We start from the raw sequence: 17562 nt of genomic DNA on the forward strand, positions 1-17562 counted from the left end.
TCAATACGTCCTTTATTCAACATACATTATTGTTTTATTTGCTGCAATCGTACCAATTTAATCAACCCTAAAATAGAACTCAAAATCTGGACACTTTATTTGACATTGTTTAAACTTTTTTGGTTTATAAATATCTTCACTCTGGAAACAGTAAGGTGTTGTCAATGAATGGACAAATTATTTAATATGTATGATATTGAAATAAAAATAAATCAGACCCAGCCAGTAACTTTATTCCTTTTATTATCCTACTCACTGCTTACTTTTATAATTTCTCTTTTTACAATGACTGAAATTATAGTATTTACCCCAAGTACAGGAAATATTCCAAACATAAAAATAAACCATTGTTTTAACCCATACTGATATAATTTATACATTTATTTCGCAAAATATGAATATGTTTTACAATTTCTTCTTTCTACAATATTTCATCTTTCCATGTCATACAATAAATGTCAAATCATACACTACGCATAGTGATGGTGGTGCCTGGAATTTTCTTTGGACACTGGAAGTGAGCGTGGGAGTCAAATCCACAAAAATGACAATTGATATTTACAGCAAAGGTTTTACAATTGATGATTTAACAATGTCGTGTGTGTGGTCAGTGCTTTTCCTACCAGGCCTGTTTATAGGCAGTGTTTTAGACTAGCAGAGTGATTTTTTTTTTCCTGTTCGGATGAACTGGGGTTATATTAGCACATATTTACTTTTAAAGAATAAAATGTGGTTAAAGTGCAATCAGCTCTGCCCAAAAAAATAAAGGAATGTTGCATGTCACTGTTTAAAGTATTCGTGCGTCAACCATCACTCATGCTCAGCAAGCTGGCGTCATTCCGTGTCCTGTTTGTAAAATTAAAATCACTTTTCAGAACAATTTGAGAACCATATCTGTAAAAAACCCAAAAGTTCCAATCGCAGTGACAGTGAGAATGTCAGTAGCCTGAATATTTAAGAAGTATACAATGAAAATCGGTGTTTCCATGCAGTACCTGACTCCAAACGGGAAGACGACTCTAGAAGTTGTATACCTATGAGAAAGACCCTCGAGCGGTCACGATAATATACAGAATACCTCAACTAATAACCTTTTGCGGCAAATTATTACGAACGAGCTGAGATGATACGCACGTTTCTTAGTCACCATAAATTCCATATTGCCTTAAAATAACAAAAAAAATGAATAGATGATGTCTTTGTGTCACATATTGAATAAATATCTGTGTGATTCCAAGAGAACATAAACTGTACACGCTACATGCTAGAAATGAATATAGGCAGCCTTAGCAATTTTTCTCACCATAGGAGATGAGAAAATAATTTGTTGTTGTTATTCCCATCTGACTAAAAAAATACCTACAATCTAGAATGAGCGTAGAAAAAACTTTACAAGTCATTTACATCCAAGGCCATATTCCGAGGAGTGGCAGGTAAAGCGTTGTGAGTGACAAAGTGAGCATGAGGACATTTTGTGCACAAAGCAAAGCTGGACTTTTTTTTTTTTCCCCACCCCAGCAAGATTTGAGACTTACTCAATTGTTCATTTGTCCACATGGGTGCAGCATCCGTGTGCAACGTGGGTGAAAGAAAACTTCAAGGTTGGCTCTTCGGCCGAGTCCACGTAAACCTTGAGGCGTGACTGCGCGAACTTAGCAAAGTCGATTAAATGTGGCAGTTATGATTGCCTCGTAGGTTGGTCATTGCGTGAGCCCACACCTGAGCGTGCTTTAAATTCCCGCAAACTTGTCAAATTACATTTTGATCCCTTGGACAAAAAAAATATAAAAACACAATATAAGCAAAACAAAATTTAGTGCAAAGTGCAACCATTCTACTCCAGTATAAAAACCGTTTGAGTATGTATAGAACTAATTAATTCGTAACATTTTTCCCGCCACAAGTGCACAATTAAAACTTTTTCGTAAACTGCACTCAGCAAGCTTTCTCATTATAAATGCTCAAACGGTTTTCCATACTCTTCACATATAACCAGTTAAACTTCTTTTCAGTCTCGACAGTTTCATTGACAATAATTCATAAACACTCAGCAAGAGAACACTGGAATTAGGTGGGAGCTGTTTTTTGTTTTTTTTTACCACTGGGGAAAATTATCCATCACCACTTAATTGGCCTGAAAATATTTTTGATAATTTTTTATTTTTTTTTTACTTGGAACTGTATTGTGAGATTTGTGTAATTTTCCTTCTCACTTTCCATCCCACCTGAAGACCAGGACCCTTGTTTCATTGCTTAAAAAAAAAATACAAACAGAAACAAATGATGCATTAACTCACCAAGGTCCTTCATCAATTAAGAAAAGAAAAAAAAAAAAATCAGACCAGTGCTTCATCCTCACGAGTCAGCAGCTTGGTACAAGAATCCCGACGCTTCCGGTTTACGTTTGACCACCTCTGCGTTTAAGGCCTTCAAGGTATACAATTGTCCTTCCTTTTGAAGTTCAAAGTTCAAGGATGGGGGTGCTGCGTTCATTCATGCAGGCTCGGGTTCCTCTGACCAAAATACATGGAAGTCACCAGAACCTGAGGAGCGCTTGACACGCACGCACACACACACACAAATATCATAATGTTCTATTATGGTGTTGGATTACTTATTCTAGATGATGAGGTCACTGTGTGGCTTTTCATGCCCCGCCATCTAGTCGGAGCCTATTTGACCTCAAGGATGGAGGGGTTGGACTCCATGATGGCCACGATTATTTTATCAATGTAGTCCTGGAGTCTGTAGTTGATCTCCTCCTGTTTGTGGACGGCCTCCATCAACTGTGATGTACATGAAGGAAGTTCAGACATGGAGCAAGACAGAAGAGCGATAACCAAGTCAATCACCTCAGAGCGGGACACCGAGTTGATCTCGGCCGCCAGGGAGTCGGAAAAGGAAGCGGACATCAGGCTCTTTGCTCCCTGGATGCTCAGGTTGATGATCTGGCCGTTCAGCTCATCGTTCTGCTCCTTTAAGCTACGGTTGTCCTGCGGAGGGAGTCAGACGGTGAGAAAAAAAAAACGAAATAAAAAAAAATGTCTAAATTTCTACCTGTTTGAGTCGTTTGATCTCCTGTTCCAGTTCTGCTTCCCGGGTTCGGGTCTGATACTCCTGCAGTCCGGCGCTGGGCGAGCGGCCTCGCTTTGCTTCCGCCTCCAATTTGTACAACTGCAGGTGCTCCAGTTGCTTCCGTAGGTCCTCAATCAACTGCAGGAGACAAGACGGACAGCGGTTATTGGGAGTCCGTTATTCCCCGAGCGTGGACAAAGCGGGTCCACCTCCTGCGTGCTCTCTTTCTCCTTTTGGTTCTGATGGCGTTCATGGCTCAGCTTGTCGGCCATTTTCTGTCGGGTCTCCATCTCATCCCGCCATTTGTCGTTCATGACGTCTACCTCGTCTTCCAGCTTCAGCTTTTCCTGCGAAAATAAAAAAAAAGCAAAGGCCGAGATCAACTGGGATGTTTTCGATGGAAAATAACTTTTACGCTAACCTCTTCTAGTCTCTCGATGTTTGCTCGTAGGCAAGGAACGCAGGACCTCAACTCGCTGTTCTCCTCCTCCAGCTGCTGCAATCTGTGGCGACAATACAAAGCATTGTCAAAATTAGTTGCAGCTCAGTGCCACATGGAGGCAGTATAGAGTCAGTTCACAGTTTGACTTATTAGCAGGATCATAACAAAACATATTCTATGTACCTGGACTGCAGGTTTTCCATCTCCAGACCTCTTTCCCTCTCCAGCTTGCTCAGGGCCTCCTTGTGGCGCCGGGTCTCGTGCTCCAGCTGCTCGTCGGCAAGCATCTCCTGCTCCTTCAGCTGTTCCTCAAAAGCGTTGGCGCGGTGCACCAGTTGAAGGTTCTCCTGCCGTAAGCGCGCGTGCTGCTCCCCCGAAGTTTCCGACTCCTTCTCCAGCTCCCCCACACGACGCTCAAGTAGTAGCATCTGGCGAGAATTAAACGCCAACGATTAGCGTGCGGATGTTTATTCGAACTGCGACTAATGTATGACGGCTCACCTTGTCTGTGATGTCATTGTCAGCCAACTCAAGGATGTCACGGGTGAGGTCGCTGACCGTGTCTAGCGTTATCGAGTTGTTCTGCAGAAGATGTCTAGGAGCAAAACATAGCTTAACGTCACACTTAGGCCAGATTGAAAATATCCAAAATATCCAAAATCTGCTTACCTTGCCACCTTCTTGCTGGACAATCGTTTGCCGGCACTAGAGGGGGAGAAACAACAACAGGAAAGTAGTCAGGAAGAGACGACTGATAAAGAAAGGAGACACCATTTTGTTATCACTGCCATCGCTGCTTTGCTAGCGGAGGATTCCCCACTGTGGAGCAAAATATTCTAAAACTATCAATATCAAAAACAAAATACTGAAAACACAAACACTCCATAATGGATCTGGAAAATTGATCAAAATGTTTTTTTCTAGCACCATTTTACTACCAAAGGCAGATCAAATGGGATTTTCGGGGGGGTTAGCGTAACTCCGCTACTGGTCTAGTAATCCTGGATCAGCAAGTCTTTTCTAATCAACTTTTTGAAAAGCTTCATTCAACGTGTAACTCAAAATGTGAAGCGGGAGATAACAAAAGGCAGCCAAAAAAAAAAAAAGCCATGACTCACCTGTGATATCTGTTAAGCGTTTTTGGGAGTAGCCAAAATATGTCATGGTGATACTATGTGTGCGGGAATGGAACACAACAAACACACGGGACGGGAGCATGCGTGTTATCTAACACACCAGCGTAACACTGCAAACGGCGCCACAGAGCAGACGAGCGTTACCTAGTCATCTCTAGGAAATTGAGACGGGTGGAGAGGTCCTCCAGACGACTTATTTGTTTGTGACATTGGCTACAGAAAAAATCCAGCGCCTCCTCCTTGAGGAAGCTCTGAAAGCAGTCTGGGAGAGGAGCGGTTGCGCTGGAAGAAGGAGGGAAGGAAGAGGACGAGAACGGAAGTGGTGAGTGACAGACAAGCAGGGGGAGGGAGGGAGGGGGTGAGTTAAGGTGGGGAAAAGACCCATGAGGTACTTCAGAGGTAGGAAGACTCCTTGAGAAGGATGTCGGGAAAGTCAGTGTGGAGAAAATGTTTTCATTCTTGCTGCGAGATGTTAGAATGAATCATTTTCAAAGCCAAAAGTAAAATGATGTATTTATAGCGACTAACCAATGTAGCCGAATTCTTTAGCAGTCGTGATATTTAGAAGTTCATCCATGTGTGTGTGGGCCGCCACTGCTAAGCATGACGCATTCACACCCAGTGGGTGAAATCTGTGGGATGCACTTGTTTTCAAATCATTTTTTACTTTTCTCGTCAGCGTCGCTTGTAGTGAGCGTGTCACAAGAGACGATAAACTACGTAGCCAATATTTATCTTGCCCTTCGCCAGAAAAGATATCTTATCATGTTTTGACCTTAGAGTCTCTAAAACAGGGGTGAGAAAACTTTGGTGTTCACATTTTATGGATAAACTAGCTTATTTTCATAATAAAATAATCCATGCTTGTTTTTCTATTTATCAAAAGTATACACTGTGCTAATGTATTTATTTATCGCTTATCAGGACTGATTTAACACATAAATTTCCCTTTATGGCACAATGATGTCCATATTTCCACATGTCGTTACTAAATCAAGAGCGTACCTCGGCGAGAGCAGAGCGGAGACATCGATCTGCTGAGGGCTCTGTGCCAGAGAGCAGTCGAGCGAGACATCGGCGCCCTCCTCGGTGCTTTCTTGCAGCAGCTCCGAGGTGTTGCTCTCCCCGAAATCTTCAAAATGCTCCTCCTCGCCACCGATGACCGCCACTAGGGAGGGGTTGTGTAGCTCCGAGTTGAGCGAGAACCTAGCCATACACAAAACAGTCATTTTTAAATTCAACATATTGTGAAATAGAAAAAAAAAAAAAAAAAACCACACTGGACAGGCCGAAGAAAGAGGAACAATTTTACAATTCACTCAAGTGCAATTAATCTAGCCACAAGAAGAGCGGCAATCTGGACAAGTGGCTAATCTGCTAATTCACATTAATCCTAAATGGCAGCTTTGCCTGAAACAAAATGCCCGCTGATCTTTATTTAAAAGCTGAAAAGAGAGAAGCCTTTTCCTGTTTTTCCGACAGGAGACCACGAGAGCACTCAGGATGACCAAATCATCACAAATCAAGTGTTGTTTTCCTATCTGAAGGCCAAGACGGGTGGGTGTTAAAAGCACTTTAAACCGCTCCAAACAAATATTAGACTAAGCAACACCGCCAATTCACAAGCCACTTACCCTTTACCCGAGTTCTTGGAACATCTTCCCGAATTGATCTCCCTCACGCAGAGGGTGGACGAGGGAAGAGAACGCATCGCCGAACGCCCTCCAATGCTCTGGCGAGAAAGCCGAGGAGCAACTGGGGCTACGACCCCGGCCAACCAAAGTGGAATCCTGAAGTCTTACTATTTAACTTCAAACAAAACCAAAGCTTCCGTGAGACGGTCTTGTTAAGATGTCAGGCGAGGTTGTCCATTTGTGCGTCAGAGTAAACGGAATCGGGGATGACTACGGATTTGAGGGCTAAGCAACGGTCATCAGACAGTCCGGCCGATCGACCGAGGGCCAAATGTGTGTGGGCACACAACACTTTGACGGACGGGGAGTGGTTTGGGGGAGGCTAATCCTGTTACAGTCTTAATCCCCGCCTCAGTGCGTACTAGCATGCTAACGTACTTGGCTAGCAGAACCTTAATCAATTTAAAGACAGTGCCTCGTAGTTAAATGAGAATCACATTGCCTGCGACTTTGCATTCAATCTAATGATGGGAAAAAAAAGCCAGAAATAAATCAATTGATTTTTATTCTAGCCATGAGGTTCAACATTTGGATGAATAAAAAGTCAGGAGACATCAGGACTTTGGAAGTGTTCCTGAACGGACAATGGAGGAAAACGGCTTATTCCGAGAGAAAGAAAGAAAAAAAAAATGAGGGGGAAACAACAAAAGTGCTGAGCTCAACACTTCCTGGAATTCAAGGTTGGAAGTTATCAGTCATCCAGGCAGATCACAAAGTCAGCACTTGTCATTTGGCCTAAACATGACACATTTTGGAAAAAAATTTCCAAAGGGTGAAAAAAAACAAAAAACCAGGACAAGTCCAAATAAATTCCACCTGTTACTCCAAACTGCCATGAACTTTTTTTTTTTCTGTGGTCTTATCTCAAACTTTTCCCAGCCAAAAAGAATGACAACATAATAGAGTTGTTTAACAAAGTTGGAAGGATCTCTTGAGAAAGTGCTTCAGCTTTGGCTAGTGTGAAAACTTTGCTGGCCATTCAGGAAAATACAGATGGGATTCCAGAAAGTCCACAAGAATAGCAACCTATCCTTCCCATTAATCTGCCCGTCTGCTGACCCAAATAGAACTCGAAGTCACTTACCCGGGACGACTGGCGCGGACATCACATGACCAAGGGTCACTGAACTTACTAATGGAAGCTTAACCTTTGGCTCAGTCATGATGGTTGTTCAATCACATATGACAAAAAAAAAAAGCAGAAAAATTTTGAACCAACCTGTTTATGGCTTCTTCAGGGTCATGAAGTGCCGCCTCGATGCCGCTGTCCGTGTCCACATCCTCGTGCATCTCGGGGGGCACGAGGGCGCCCGTGTCCTCGTCCGTGAAGGTCTCGCATTCGCTGTAGGTGCTCTCGGAACCCAGGTAAGCGCTGTCCGTCACCTCATTTTGCTGCGGCCACAAAAAAAAAAAAAATCATTAGTTTCAAAATCTAAAATGCATCAAAAACATCTTTAAGCTAGCCACCATGTCTAAAATCATTCTTCTAGGACAGGAAAAGCTGGCGTGCCATTCCAGCATCCAAAAACGCTTTCCTCTCCTCCACTGAGACAGAGCTGCTTTGAAAAATGGAAAGTACTGTACACACACGTTCAGGTCCGCTGGGTGGTCAGGGGGGAGGAGACCAAAGTCTATAAAAGTTAGTCAGCAGTAAGGTTCCGTCACCATGACGACGACGTAATCTTTCTTAGGCTTCAATGCTTTTACAATGATTATGAATCTGCCATATCTCAAAGTGCACATCATGAAAGTGTTAGGTAAGCGTTCCAGTCGAGCGACCGCATTACAGGTGGCTGTTGATTTTAAAATAAATGTAAGCATTTAATTTAAAAAAAAAAAAGGAGGAAAATGGGGAGTGAAGGAAAAACTGGGTGGAGAGGTCCTTGCCCCTCGGCCGTACAGCGTCACCTCGCTTGTTTTGAAAGCAAACAGTGGCGGAACAGTGCGAGCATTGAGGAGGCACTCTTTTTTTTTTTTTTTTTTTTTCCCCAAAGTGGAAAAACAAGTCGGTGGACACAGGTGGTGGGACTACTTCAAAAAAGATGCAGGACGTTCAAACGTTGCTCACAGCCAGCAGGCAAGCAACAGACACAGGAATCGCTTTGGATCAATAATTAACTTTGGATTAATATTTGCTTTGATTGCCATCACTCTACAAGGCCATTTATTATGCAATTATTAAAACAGTTAAAAACCTATACCAATATTTTCTTTAAACAAAAAAAACTATATTTCTTTGCCAGCAAAAGGTGAAGGCAACACTAATTATCACACTCCACTGTTCAAAAAATGCACAACGTTTACATTTTTGCAGAGGCCAGCAACAATATGGCGGTTAAATATACAAATGGAGCACATGGTCAGGAATGTCAGATATGCTAACCGCAAGTATAAAAACAGTCCAAGCTCATGTAAGACTCTTTTGTGATCCGCCCGATTCAATATTTATCAAAGAATCCTGGAAAGCTCAGCCTGCCAGATGCTACTCAATGTCAGCCAAAGCAGGTTGTTTGGTGTTGCGGAATATTCTCCGAGCGGTAATGATAGCTTGCTCAGTTGCGGCGGCAAGAGTGCACCGACAGTTCGGTTTGTTACCACGACGACAGGAAGTAGCACGTGACCACTGCGCACGGCGTCTCACCTCGTCGTATTCTTCCGGACAACCGACGGCTCCGTCGCCCGGGCTGTAGTTTGCCCTGTACAGCTGCGGCTCGGGACCTGCGGATAGGAGAGGCAACACGTGTTTCATACGTGTAAACATTACATCATTGTGCAAAGGAAGCTCTGCAAACACGGCCGTACTTTGCTATTAGCCACTTTCGTAAAGGAGTCGAAAAAGCTCCTCGTGTTGTTTTCAAAATAGCGCAACACGGGCTGAGATTCCTGAAGGTGCATTTACAAGCCAGCTTTGGCAACCAAAAGGAAGAACAATAAAAAAAAAAGAAGGCGGTGGGGGCTCTAAATTATTTAGGCGAACAGGACTCTCTGCCCTCTCCGACATGCCCCGAGTATTGGTGGAGCTCAAGCTTTCAAGTGCATGTTTTATTAATGTCTCAGGGTAACCAGACCTATTCAACCTGGAAACTCTGGAAAAGTCTAATGGCATCAACATGGCTGAATGGATTGAGTCAAGCGATTCTTTGATGCATCGCAGCAGTAATCTGGTAGTAATATTCATTTTTGATTTATTTCAGTTTACCTTCAGAAATTAATTTAACTTTACCACAACAATGCGTTTCACTCGCCTCCATTGCCGATAGCGGAAATCCCTCGGTGGAAGTCTTCAAAACTGATGACTCCCAGACCGCTGGGATCTAAAAACTTGGTGAGATCTTTTACCTGAAAAGCAGAAGCACAGCAGAATATTCAGAAAAAGTCACAATATCAAAACAGAAAAATATGTGCTTGCAAAAAAAAAAAAAAAAAAAATGTGTTGACCCCACATGACCCTTAGAATAAAAAAAAATAAAGAATGTTATGTGCAAAGTGCATCTAAAATAATATCTGCACACTAGTGTTACGTAAGAGCACCTACATACTGTATATTCTATCAGGCGGTAACCTAGCAACAAGAGCATGCTGGAGTACCTCGGAGAATAAAAATAACATAAATCCGGAGAAATCTGTGTTGGGTAAAAAAAAAAAAAAAGTGCCAAAACTCCCGGGTCCATCACCGATCCCAGCTTGATCGTGGCCTGCCTTTAATTGCAAACAATCAAAATGGACGCCCAAATAACACACCACCACACAACCCTGTGATTATCGCACAATCACCCCACGTATAATTTGGTATCAGTTACTCTTGCGAGCAAGCTGATCTGCTGAGCGGTATTGATCTCCGACTTGAGGCGGCTAAGAAAACTCACGCAGCTAATAAATTCCTGCAGAGATCAACGAATGCTGTTTAACATTGTTTTGTGTGAAAATCAATTCTTAATCCAACGAGTGGATTAATCGTTTCCCTTATGACACTGTGAAATATTCAATACTAACACAGACAGCCCTGAGGAGCCATCCATAAGTAAACATTTTGGTCGGCCGAGCTTCGAGGGCCTTGTGGTTTTTCTCGTTCCTCTATTTGTGTCTAATCAGTGATGGGGCACGCCTCAGTGCACCCCCCCTAGCACTTATTCAGAACGAATTTAGGAGTTTCCCTTGGGGGGTGTGCTCACAATAGTTTCCTTTCCAACGCACTGATAAAATGATCAATGGGTTGACAGATAAGCTGAAAGCAAAAGAGAGGGGGAAAAAAATAGTTCATACAGTCGAGACAAGAGGAGCTAAAAAGGGGACAGTTCAGGCCAGTGAACATTCCATTGTGGATTAGAGGGGCAGCACATAAAAGGGGGGGGGGGCTGGCTCAAAGTGAAGTTGGGAGTGTCAACGGACAAGCCAGTTGCCGCCACAATACGGCTAGCTGCGGCTTTTGTGCACAATTGGGGTCAAAAGCAGCGAGCGTGGCGGTTAGCAAGAGGATGAAAACATTTGAAAGAATCTTTTTTCACAACACCAGCATGCTAATTTTTAGCTAACTTTTTCATGGCAGGGGACTCTGTATTTTAATATAATGGCTACCTTATTCCCAAATAATTCTGGAGAAAACATTTGCATGCTCAAGTACGCAAATACCGAGCTGTTGTCTTGCCGCCTTATTTGCAAGACTGAATTAAATTTAAAAAAAGTAAAAGTCATACACATTGAATGTTATATAACCTTGTTGTTTTACTACAATTAGCTTAAACTTGTTGAAATGTAGAACTGAATATACTTCAAAATCCCCCAGATTTGTCTATTTAAATTAAAATGAGACGGGTGGGACGGAGTAAATAGTTGAGGCTCATGCATGTATATTTCACAGAAGATTATCCTTTATGCAAATATTATGCAAATGAGAAGATAAGCGTTTGACATACGGAGGAAATGCCTGGCCAATGCAAGCAATATGCTTGACGGCCGTATTTAGATGATAACCCAAATCCTCACGCTGGGGGGGGAAAAAATAATCCCGTGCTGATTTGAGTCATGTGACGCTGAGCTGGCAATAAATACACACAAGTGACATCCTACTGTGGAAAGGTTAGAAGCTAATTTCTAACATCTTACCTGATCGGCGCCATAGGCGGTAGCAAACTCCATAAACTCCTCAATGCGAACAAATCCATCTCCGTCCTGGTCTAACGCATCGAAGACAGTTTTGAGAGGCGAGGCATCTTGCTCTTTTGCGTTCACAGCCGAAACCATTGGCAGTGAGTCATCTCCCACCATCTTCGAGAGGGAAACCGTCTCCACACTCTGCTCAATCATCCATCCAGTTTTTTCAGGACAACCGCTCAAATCCAGGACATTAAAATCCTGCTGATTGTTAACAGGAGCAGGTTCCTCATTTACTCCCTCCGGCGGATTTAAGTTCCACGCTCCATCCAAAGCCATTTCCTCATTGGAGCATATTTTGCTTTCCATCAAATCTTTTGACGTACTTTCCACACAGAAGCTCCCGCAGATGAGGTCACCGTTGGTGAAGACATCCTCAGCTGGAGAGTCTGTCAGCGACCAAATCACAGGAGCTGAGTCACTCTGGTCTTGGAGAGCTAAAGTCCTGAATAGTGTTTGGGTGGCATCCTGGGTTGGATCCAGCTGTGGACCTGTTGGATGGTCGCTGTCAAGTTCTAGACCATCTAAATCCAATAAAGATTCTGAAGGACAAGTTGGTGATGTGCTGCTGTGGTTACGTGGAAGACTGTTCTCAGGTAGCTCTTGCGGGGTCAAACTACTGTTTACTAGTGGCGCTGTCACTTGATCTAGGAATAAACCTTTGTCTCCAGTTTCACGTGACAAAGTCGCCCTGCTCTGGACCGGAGCCTCCTCCTGTGACACTTCTGGCAGTCCTTCACTGATATCATGTGACACACCCAATGATTCTGAGGCAACACAAGTCTGATCTTCTGAGGGAGGAGCTATGGAAAGAAGTGAATCTCCTGGGTTTGATTCAGAATCCCACGTGGATTGGGAAGACAGTACCGGAGCGCTACTGTTGATTATTATCTCAGTCTGTCCATTGAGGGTGTGAAGAGAGGCCTCCTCAAATGCAAAGTTTTTTCCAACCACATCAGTAAGGTTAGGAGAAAACAGCCACGAGAGCATGAAGTCACTGGTTTCCTCAGGTTCCTTGTTTGCTTCCGAGGGAGAAGTCTCTGAAGCAGTGGAGTGACGCTCTTCAAAAAACAAATCTCCACAGGGATAATCGGAAATATACAAAAGTTGATCCAACTCTACTGGAGTGTCCTGGTAGACTTTGTTCATTTCACTTTTCTGGGATGTCAGATTGGGCTCGCCAAAATGCAAACCTGTCTGCCCGCTGTTGTTTGGACACAGGACACCTCCATTGTCTGAGTCCAGGGTGAGAAATCCAAGAGGAAACGATTGCTCCGATTCCCACTGCGCATGCCCCAAAGGGCTAGACACCACCGTGGGTTCCATCTATTTCAGCTCAAAAACAAACTCACATGCCATATTTCAATTTATATTAATATGACTTCATATTAATGCATCCGACTTGCGTGTGAAAATGTTTCGCAAAGCACTAAATTCTTTTTAACTTGACAGATCGGCAACCACACTCACCGAACGTGATAGCTAATATAAAAGTCATTTTTAAATGTTTATCGATAAGTCATGTTTAGTTGTTAAATCTTTAAGCTGGTTTGACTCACTTGGTGCCTTTCGGGCATGGCAGGTTCCACGCATGGCTTTTCCAAAATCTTGCCCAAACATCGTCAAACGTTTTAGTCGAGAAATTAGCAAAAAAGACGTGAGTAATAGTTTGGCTGCGAAACAAAAAACGCTAGCAAGTATTTTGACAACATTATTAGCTTAGCCGATCACCTCATCGCGTCCCCTCGCGAGCGATCCCAAAAAACGATGAGGGCGTGGGGAGGGGGGAATAACAAACCGTTTCAAAATTGAAATATTATCCCACACATTGGCGTTTAAATGGCATTGCAACGAGAGTGTCAAGCGTTTATCCTGGAAGGAATGGAGGAAAAAGAAAACACTAAGAATAACTCCTCCTTTCCAGCATCCTACCGCTCCTCTGTCATTGGCTAGCTGTCGAGCTAGCCCAAATTAGCCTGTTCGCTCGCGACCAGGCCAAACGATCCGTCCGCCATTCAAGTCCTTGGGGAAATTATTGGATTAAAAAAACCCAATCAGCTTCAAAGTCAGTTTCTCCGATGTTGTCTCCGTCGATGCGATGTACCTTTTTAGTTTTTGACGACGGGAATCCACCTGTGTCAAGACTCAAAAATACGGCCAACCCACGCAGACCGTGACAAATCTGCTCATTCCTTCCCCCCCCCCAAAATCTTCCGCACAAAACGCCTTCGTGTTCCGATTAAATAAAAAACGGATTAAATGACGAGAATATGTTCCATCGTATGGCCGCTGATGTTGTCACGTAGGAGTTGTCTCTCGCATCAGCATCCCAACCCTCCTCCCCTTCTTCCTTTCGTCATCCTCCTCCTCCTCCTCCTGTCGCCGCAGACACGCTGACGTCTGACGCAAGCGTACAAAACACTCCGCATTGTCACCTTTTTCCCCCATTAAATTGATATTCCCAAAAGATTTACTCAATTTATAATCCCGTTAATTTAGTTTGCATATTTATTGCTCAAATGAAAGCGCAGAATATGACTTCATATGTTTGATTGGCATAAATTATACGAGTAATATATGATGGTAAATTAAAAACTACAATAAATATATAATAATTCGGAGGAAATAGTTTCCAAATTTACCATGGAACACAGTTGAGTCATCATTATCAAGTGAAGAAAATATGGCAAACTTGTAACACCATCAAGAATTGCACGCCCTCTACAAACACACAAATACATCAAATTATTGTACATTAATTTTGATTTCTGCAATATTGTCAATAAAACGACAGAAGCACTTTAAGGTGGATGCGAAAGATGCATCGTTTTTATTTGTGGTGTTATAGCGCCCCTACGTGGTATAAATCACTATTGACTCTCCCATTGAACAGATATGACTAAATACACATTATGATAAATAAAAAAATATATACACATATCTTGAAACAATTAAACCTGAGCCCAATGCTGATATTTCTCATAATTATGATCAATGGCATTGTGGTTGGGAATCACTGCATTTGAGTCCCCAGAGCAGCTGGATCATTCAGAAAAATACTACATAATGGAATCGATATTAAATATAATCATAGTTTAATTAAGCAGCTGAACATCACATAATGCAATGTGAACATGAGTGGACATGAAATGCATAGTAACACAATAAAGGTTAAAAGTGTTGCATGACAAATGCTGGCATTAATATTGAGGATGTTACATCTGCATATTAAAGTTGAAGAAAATGTAAATGTATTTCTTTAAAATATGTTTATTTGTAGTATAACACTGATAATATTAAGCACAAATACTAATGTATCAGTCTCCAATTTGGTAGCCTGAATCAAATACTGCGGGCGTTGGGGTAGTGTTACTGTTTTGTTTGTTTTTATTTGTCTCTCTTTTCAGATGACCAATAACCTGGAAAAAAAGAAAGGAAATATTTTATTTGCTGTGTGACACCGAAGCAAATTGAAGAAAAAAAATCATAATTAGTCTGAAAATAATTAATGTACAAATGTATCTTTGTTCATCTCTATGACAGCGATTTATAGTGACAGGCAGAACAATTCAATGCATAAGTTTTCTATTAGATGGCAGAAATTACAATTCACCTTAACTGCTGTGACATTTATTTCCGCCAAAGAAATGCATTTGCCTTTTGGAAAAGCTACACCTCCTCCTACACACCTGGGTCAGGAGGAGGACAGTAGAACCCCGGCTCAGAGTTTAGCAGATTTAGAGGAGGCTATACCCATCAGCCTGGAGACGTCGTTGGCTGAACTCAGCCACGAGCCGCCGTCCGCCACCAAAATGGCTCCGGTCACGTAGGACGAGGCCCGGCTGGCTAGGAAAAGTGTGCAGTGGGCCATCTCGGTTTTGTTGCCTGATCGTTGCAAAGGAATGGACTGGAACAGACCGGCGGTCTCCCCACTCGGACCACCTAAGGAAAAAAAAAATGAAATTTTATATTGAGGTTGAATCCTGCATAGAGAAGGATGCAAATTTCTTTACCCAGTCTACGGAATCCCTCTGTGCCAGAGATAGGACCAGGGGCCACGGCGTTCACCCTCACCCCACTGGGTCCCCATTCCACAGCCAAATGCCTGGTCATGGCATCTAGGAATCGAAGAAAAAGCAGACGAGGATTAAGAACTTTAAAGAAATCAGATTCAAAGAAATCTCACCGTTTGCAGCCTTGGCAGATCCTGCATGCACCTGCAGCGCTTGTCCCCTGTAGCCAAGTGTTGCAGAGATGTTGACAATGTTGCCTCCATGATCCTGAAAATAAAAATTAGACTCTCATACTAAGTTAAGCTCCAAATTGAATTATTGACTGCACCGTGGTGGTGACCCCTGTACCTTGAACCACTTCTCATAAACAACTTTGCTGGTGTTGAAGGTTCCCATGGTGTCTATCTCCAGAACCGTCTTGAAGGCATTGAAGGAAAGAGCAGTGGCAGGGCACAGGAAGTTTCCAGCAGCATCTGTCAGATAACGCCAAATCTTATTTTGTGTTATGTCAGAAAAAAACACCGGTAACCTATTTCAAACACGATCTTGTGCTGCTGATTAAAACAACCTTGACATGCAAAGATAAAAGAAAAGTTGATGATTAAGCTGAAATCTTTCATATTTGATCTTTGTTCCTTGTACTACTCATCTTACTGTTAACAAGAATGTCTATGCGGCCCATTTCTTTGAGCGTCTCATCCACAGCCGCTGAAATGCTCAAAGGTTGCCTCACATCCAAGCACAACGGAAGGCAGCGTCGTCCAGAAACGGCGGAAAGCTTCTTCGCCGCCTGCAAGAGACACAAAACCATCAGAGACTGACATTTTAGCAAAAATTATTCCAAGATTACCTCAGTGAGCTTGTCTTTGTTCCTGCTGGCGATCACCGTGTCACAGCCATGTCTGAAAGAAAAGATAACAAAAAAATGCTGGGAATTTTATGGTTTTTAAACTTATATTCCATAGAAGCTAAATTGACGACTATTTCCCTCACCTCATGAAAATCTCTGCTATTCGGAGGCCAATTCCTGATCCACCACCTGTGATAAATGCTACCTGATCTCTGAAAATAAAATAATCATAATCGCCATGCCAGATTTCCATTGTTTATTTTCATCCAATAAAGTACTTGTTGAATACTTACTTGAGCAAATCTGGGCTGTAGATATGAGTATATGAAGTCAGGCAGTCATCAGAAGCAATATCTTCAGGTAGCAGGTCACAGAGTCGTTGTGGTTCTGCCATTCTAGTAAAAAAATATGGAAAATAATTTAAATAAGATAGCCACAAATGCATGGATGTACACAATGATGTACTGCAAAATGTAATCAACAGTACGGTAATTACATCATTTCGAGGCATATGACTATTTTGTAATGATTAAAGCAGTTTTACAGTCGTACAGAATCTTATTTTCATACTGCCAATAAACTTTTAGAAGCAAAACTTGGGTTAGCATGTTGGTTTTGTGCTATGCAATGAAAGTATTAGCTAACTTTAGCCTATCTTTTCGTTACCTGTCGAAGGGAAAACAGGCCAGGAAAGTCGAAAAGAACTATGAAAGCACAGATTTAAAAGACAAATTATCGAGCTTAGTCTGCCAGTTTGGCTTAAGTACACGTTCTTTTTTTTTTTTTTTTTTTTTTTAACTTTTGTACCTTGGACGCTAGTTTTCGGCGTCCGTTCGCAGGGCATTATGGGAAATGAAGTCTACAAGGGATGCGGTGTGAAAACAAGCTGCTGTAAAATATATTTTAATTTCTATAAGATTGGGTGATGTCATTTTGAACGATTTTACGTGTTTATTTAATATTTTACTTTACTGTATTATATTTGATGAATAAACGGCAGTATAATTACATCAATCATTGAAAAAATATCGTTGATTTGTCATTATGAGTTATTTTAATAAGCTATAAGATTTTCAGTGTAGGTTCTGCTAGAAAACTGCTCTTTAATACAGTGGGAAACTATTGATATGTATTAATTTCTTGATGACCACTAGGTGACGCTGCTAGACAAGTTATTACCAAACTGGGCTCGTTTTTGCAG

The 17562-nt window shown here is 42.2% G+C and overlaps 2 protein-coding genes and 1 long non-coding RNA gene across 6 annotated transcripts; 1 reads left to right on the top strand and 2 right to left on the bottom strand.

Annotated features, from left to right (window-relative positions):
• Positions 1–226: 226 nt before the first annotated feature.
• Positions 227–13854, bottom strand: rab11fip3 (RAB11 family interacting protein 3 (class II)). 2 transcript variants are annotated; one of them, XM_088359742.1, is made up of 14 exons: positions 11451–13854; positions 9593–9686; positions 8989–9065; positions 7567–7739; positions 5659–5859; positions 4798–4935; positions 4187–4222; positions 4019–4112; positions 3701–3945; positions 3497–3578; positions 3285–3422; positions 3058–3213; positions 2853–2993; positions 227–2786 (listed from the first exon to the last, which is right to left on the bottom strand). In XM_088359742.1, the coding sequence occupies exons 1-14, from the start codon at positions 12822–12824 to the stop codon at positions 2673–2675; spliced, it is 3063 nt and encodes a 1020-aa protein (XP_088215868.1). In that variant the 5' UTR covers positions 12825–13854; the 3' UTR covers positions 227–2672. The 2 variants fall into 2 exon arrangements, with proteins under 2 accessions (XP_088215868.1, XP_088215869.1); XM_088359743.1 differs by lacking the exon at positions 4798–4935 and having other exon boundaries at positions 11451–13852.
• On the top strand, positions 4645–16600 carry LOC148382551 (uncharacterized). 2 transcript variants are annotated; one of them, XR_015853995.1, is made up of 4 exons: positions 4645–4975; positions 7586–7712; positions 9405–12094; positions 12170–16600. It is a non-coding gene; the product is annotated as an uncharacterized LOC148382551 (long non-coding RNA). The 2 variants fall into 2 exon arrangements; XR_015853996.1 differs by lacking the exon at positions 9405–12094 and having other exon boundaries at positions 4699–4975; positions 14906–16600.
• On the bottom strand, positions 14566–17182 carry decr2 (2,4-dienoyl CoA reductase 2, peroxisomal). Of its 2 annotated transcripts, none has more exons than XM_088359745.1 (10): positions 17028–17182; positions 16655–16756; positions 16505–16573; positions 16362–16413; positions 16166–16301; positions 15860–15984; positions 15685–15778; positions 15512–15616; positions 15252–15440; positions 14566–14917 (listed from the first exon to the last, which is right to left on the bottom strand). In XM_088359745.1, the coding sequence occupies exons 2-10, from the start codon at positions 16753–16755 to the stop codon at positions 14886–14888; spliced, it is 903 nt and encodes a 300-aa protein (XP_088215871.1). In that variant the 5' UTR covers position 16756; positions 17028–17182; the 3' UTR covers positions 14566–14885. The 2 variants fall into 2 exon arrangements, with proteins under 2 accessions (XP_088215871.1, XP_088215870.1); XM_088359744.1 differs by having other exon boundaries at positions 15188–15440.
• Between the last annotated feature and the right edge of the window lie 380 nt (positions 17183–17562).

This window comes from Syngnathus floridae, chromosome 18, assembly GCF_059516105.1.
Source record: "Syngnathus floridae isolate MCC-2025c chromosome 18, RoL_Sflo_1.0, whole genome shotgun sequence".
NCBI classification, from domain to species: Eukaryota; Metazoa; Chordata; class Actinopteri; order Syngnathiformes; family Syngnathidae; genus Syngnathus; species Syngnathus floridae.

Excerpts from the sequence above, each read along its gene's own strand:
- decr2 (XM_088359745.1), bottom strand. The coding sequence starts at position 16,755 with ATGGCAGAACCACAACGACTCTGTGACCTGCTACCTGAAGATATTGCT. Across the intron at positions 15,985-16,165 it reads CATAGACATTCTTGTTAACA|ATGCTGCTGGAAACTTCCTG; the intron begins GTAAGATGAGTA and ends GTTATCTGACAG. Across the intron at positions 15,617-15,684 it reads ATCTGCCAAGGCTGCAAACG|ATGCCATGACCAGGCATTTG; the intron begins GTGAGATTTCTT and ends TTCGATTCCTAG.
- rab11fip3 (XM_088359742.1), bottom strand. The coding sequence starts at position 12,824 with ATGGAACCCACGGTGGTGTCTAGCCCTTTGGGGCATGCGCAGTGGGAA. Across the intron at positions 9,066-9,592 it reads TTCCGCTATCGGCAATGGAG|GTCCCGAGCCGCAGCTGTAC; the intron begins GCGAGTGAAACG and ends TCCTATCCGCAG. Across the intron at positions 4,113-4,186 it reads TCCAGCAAGAAGGTGGCAAG|ACATCTTCTGCAGAACAACT; the intron begins GTAAGCAGATTT and ends TTTTGCTCCTAG.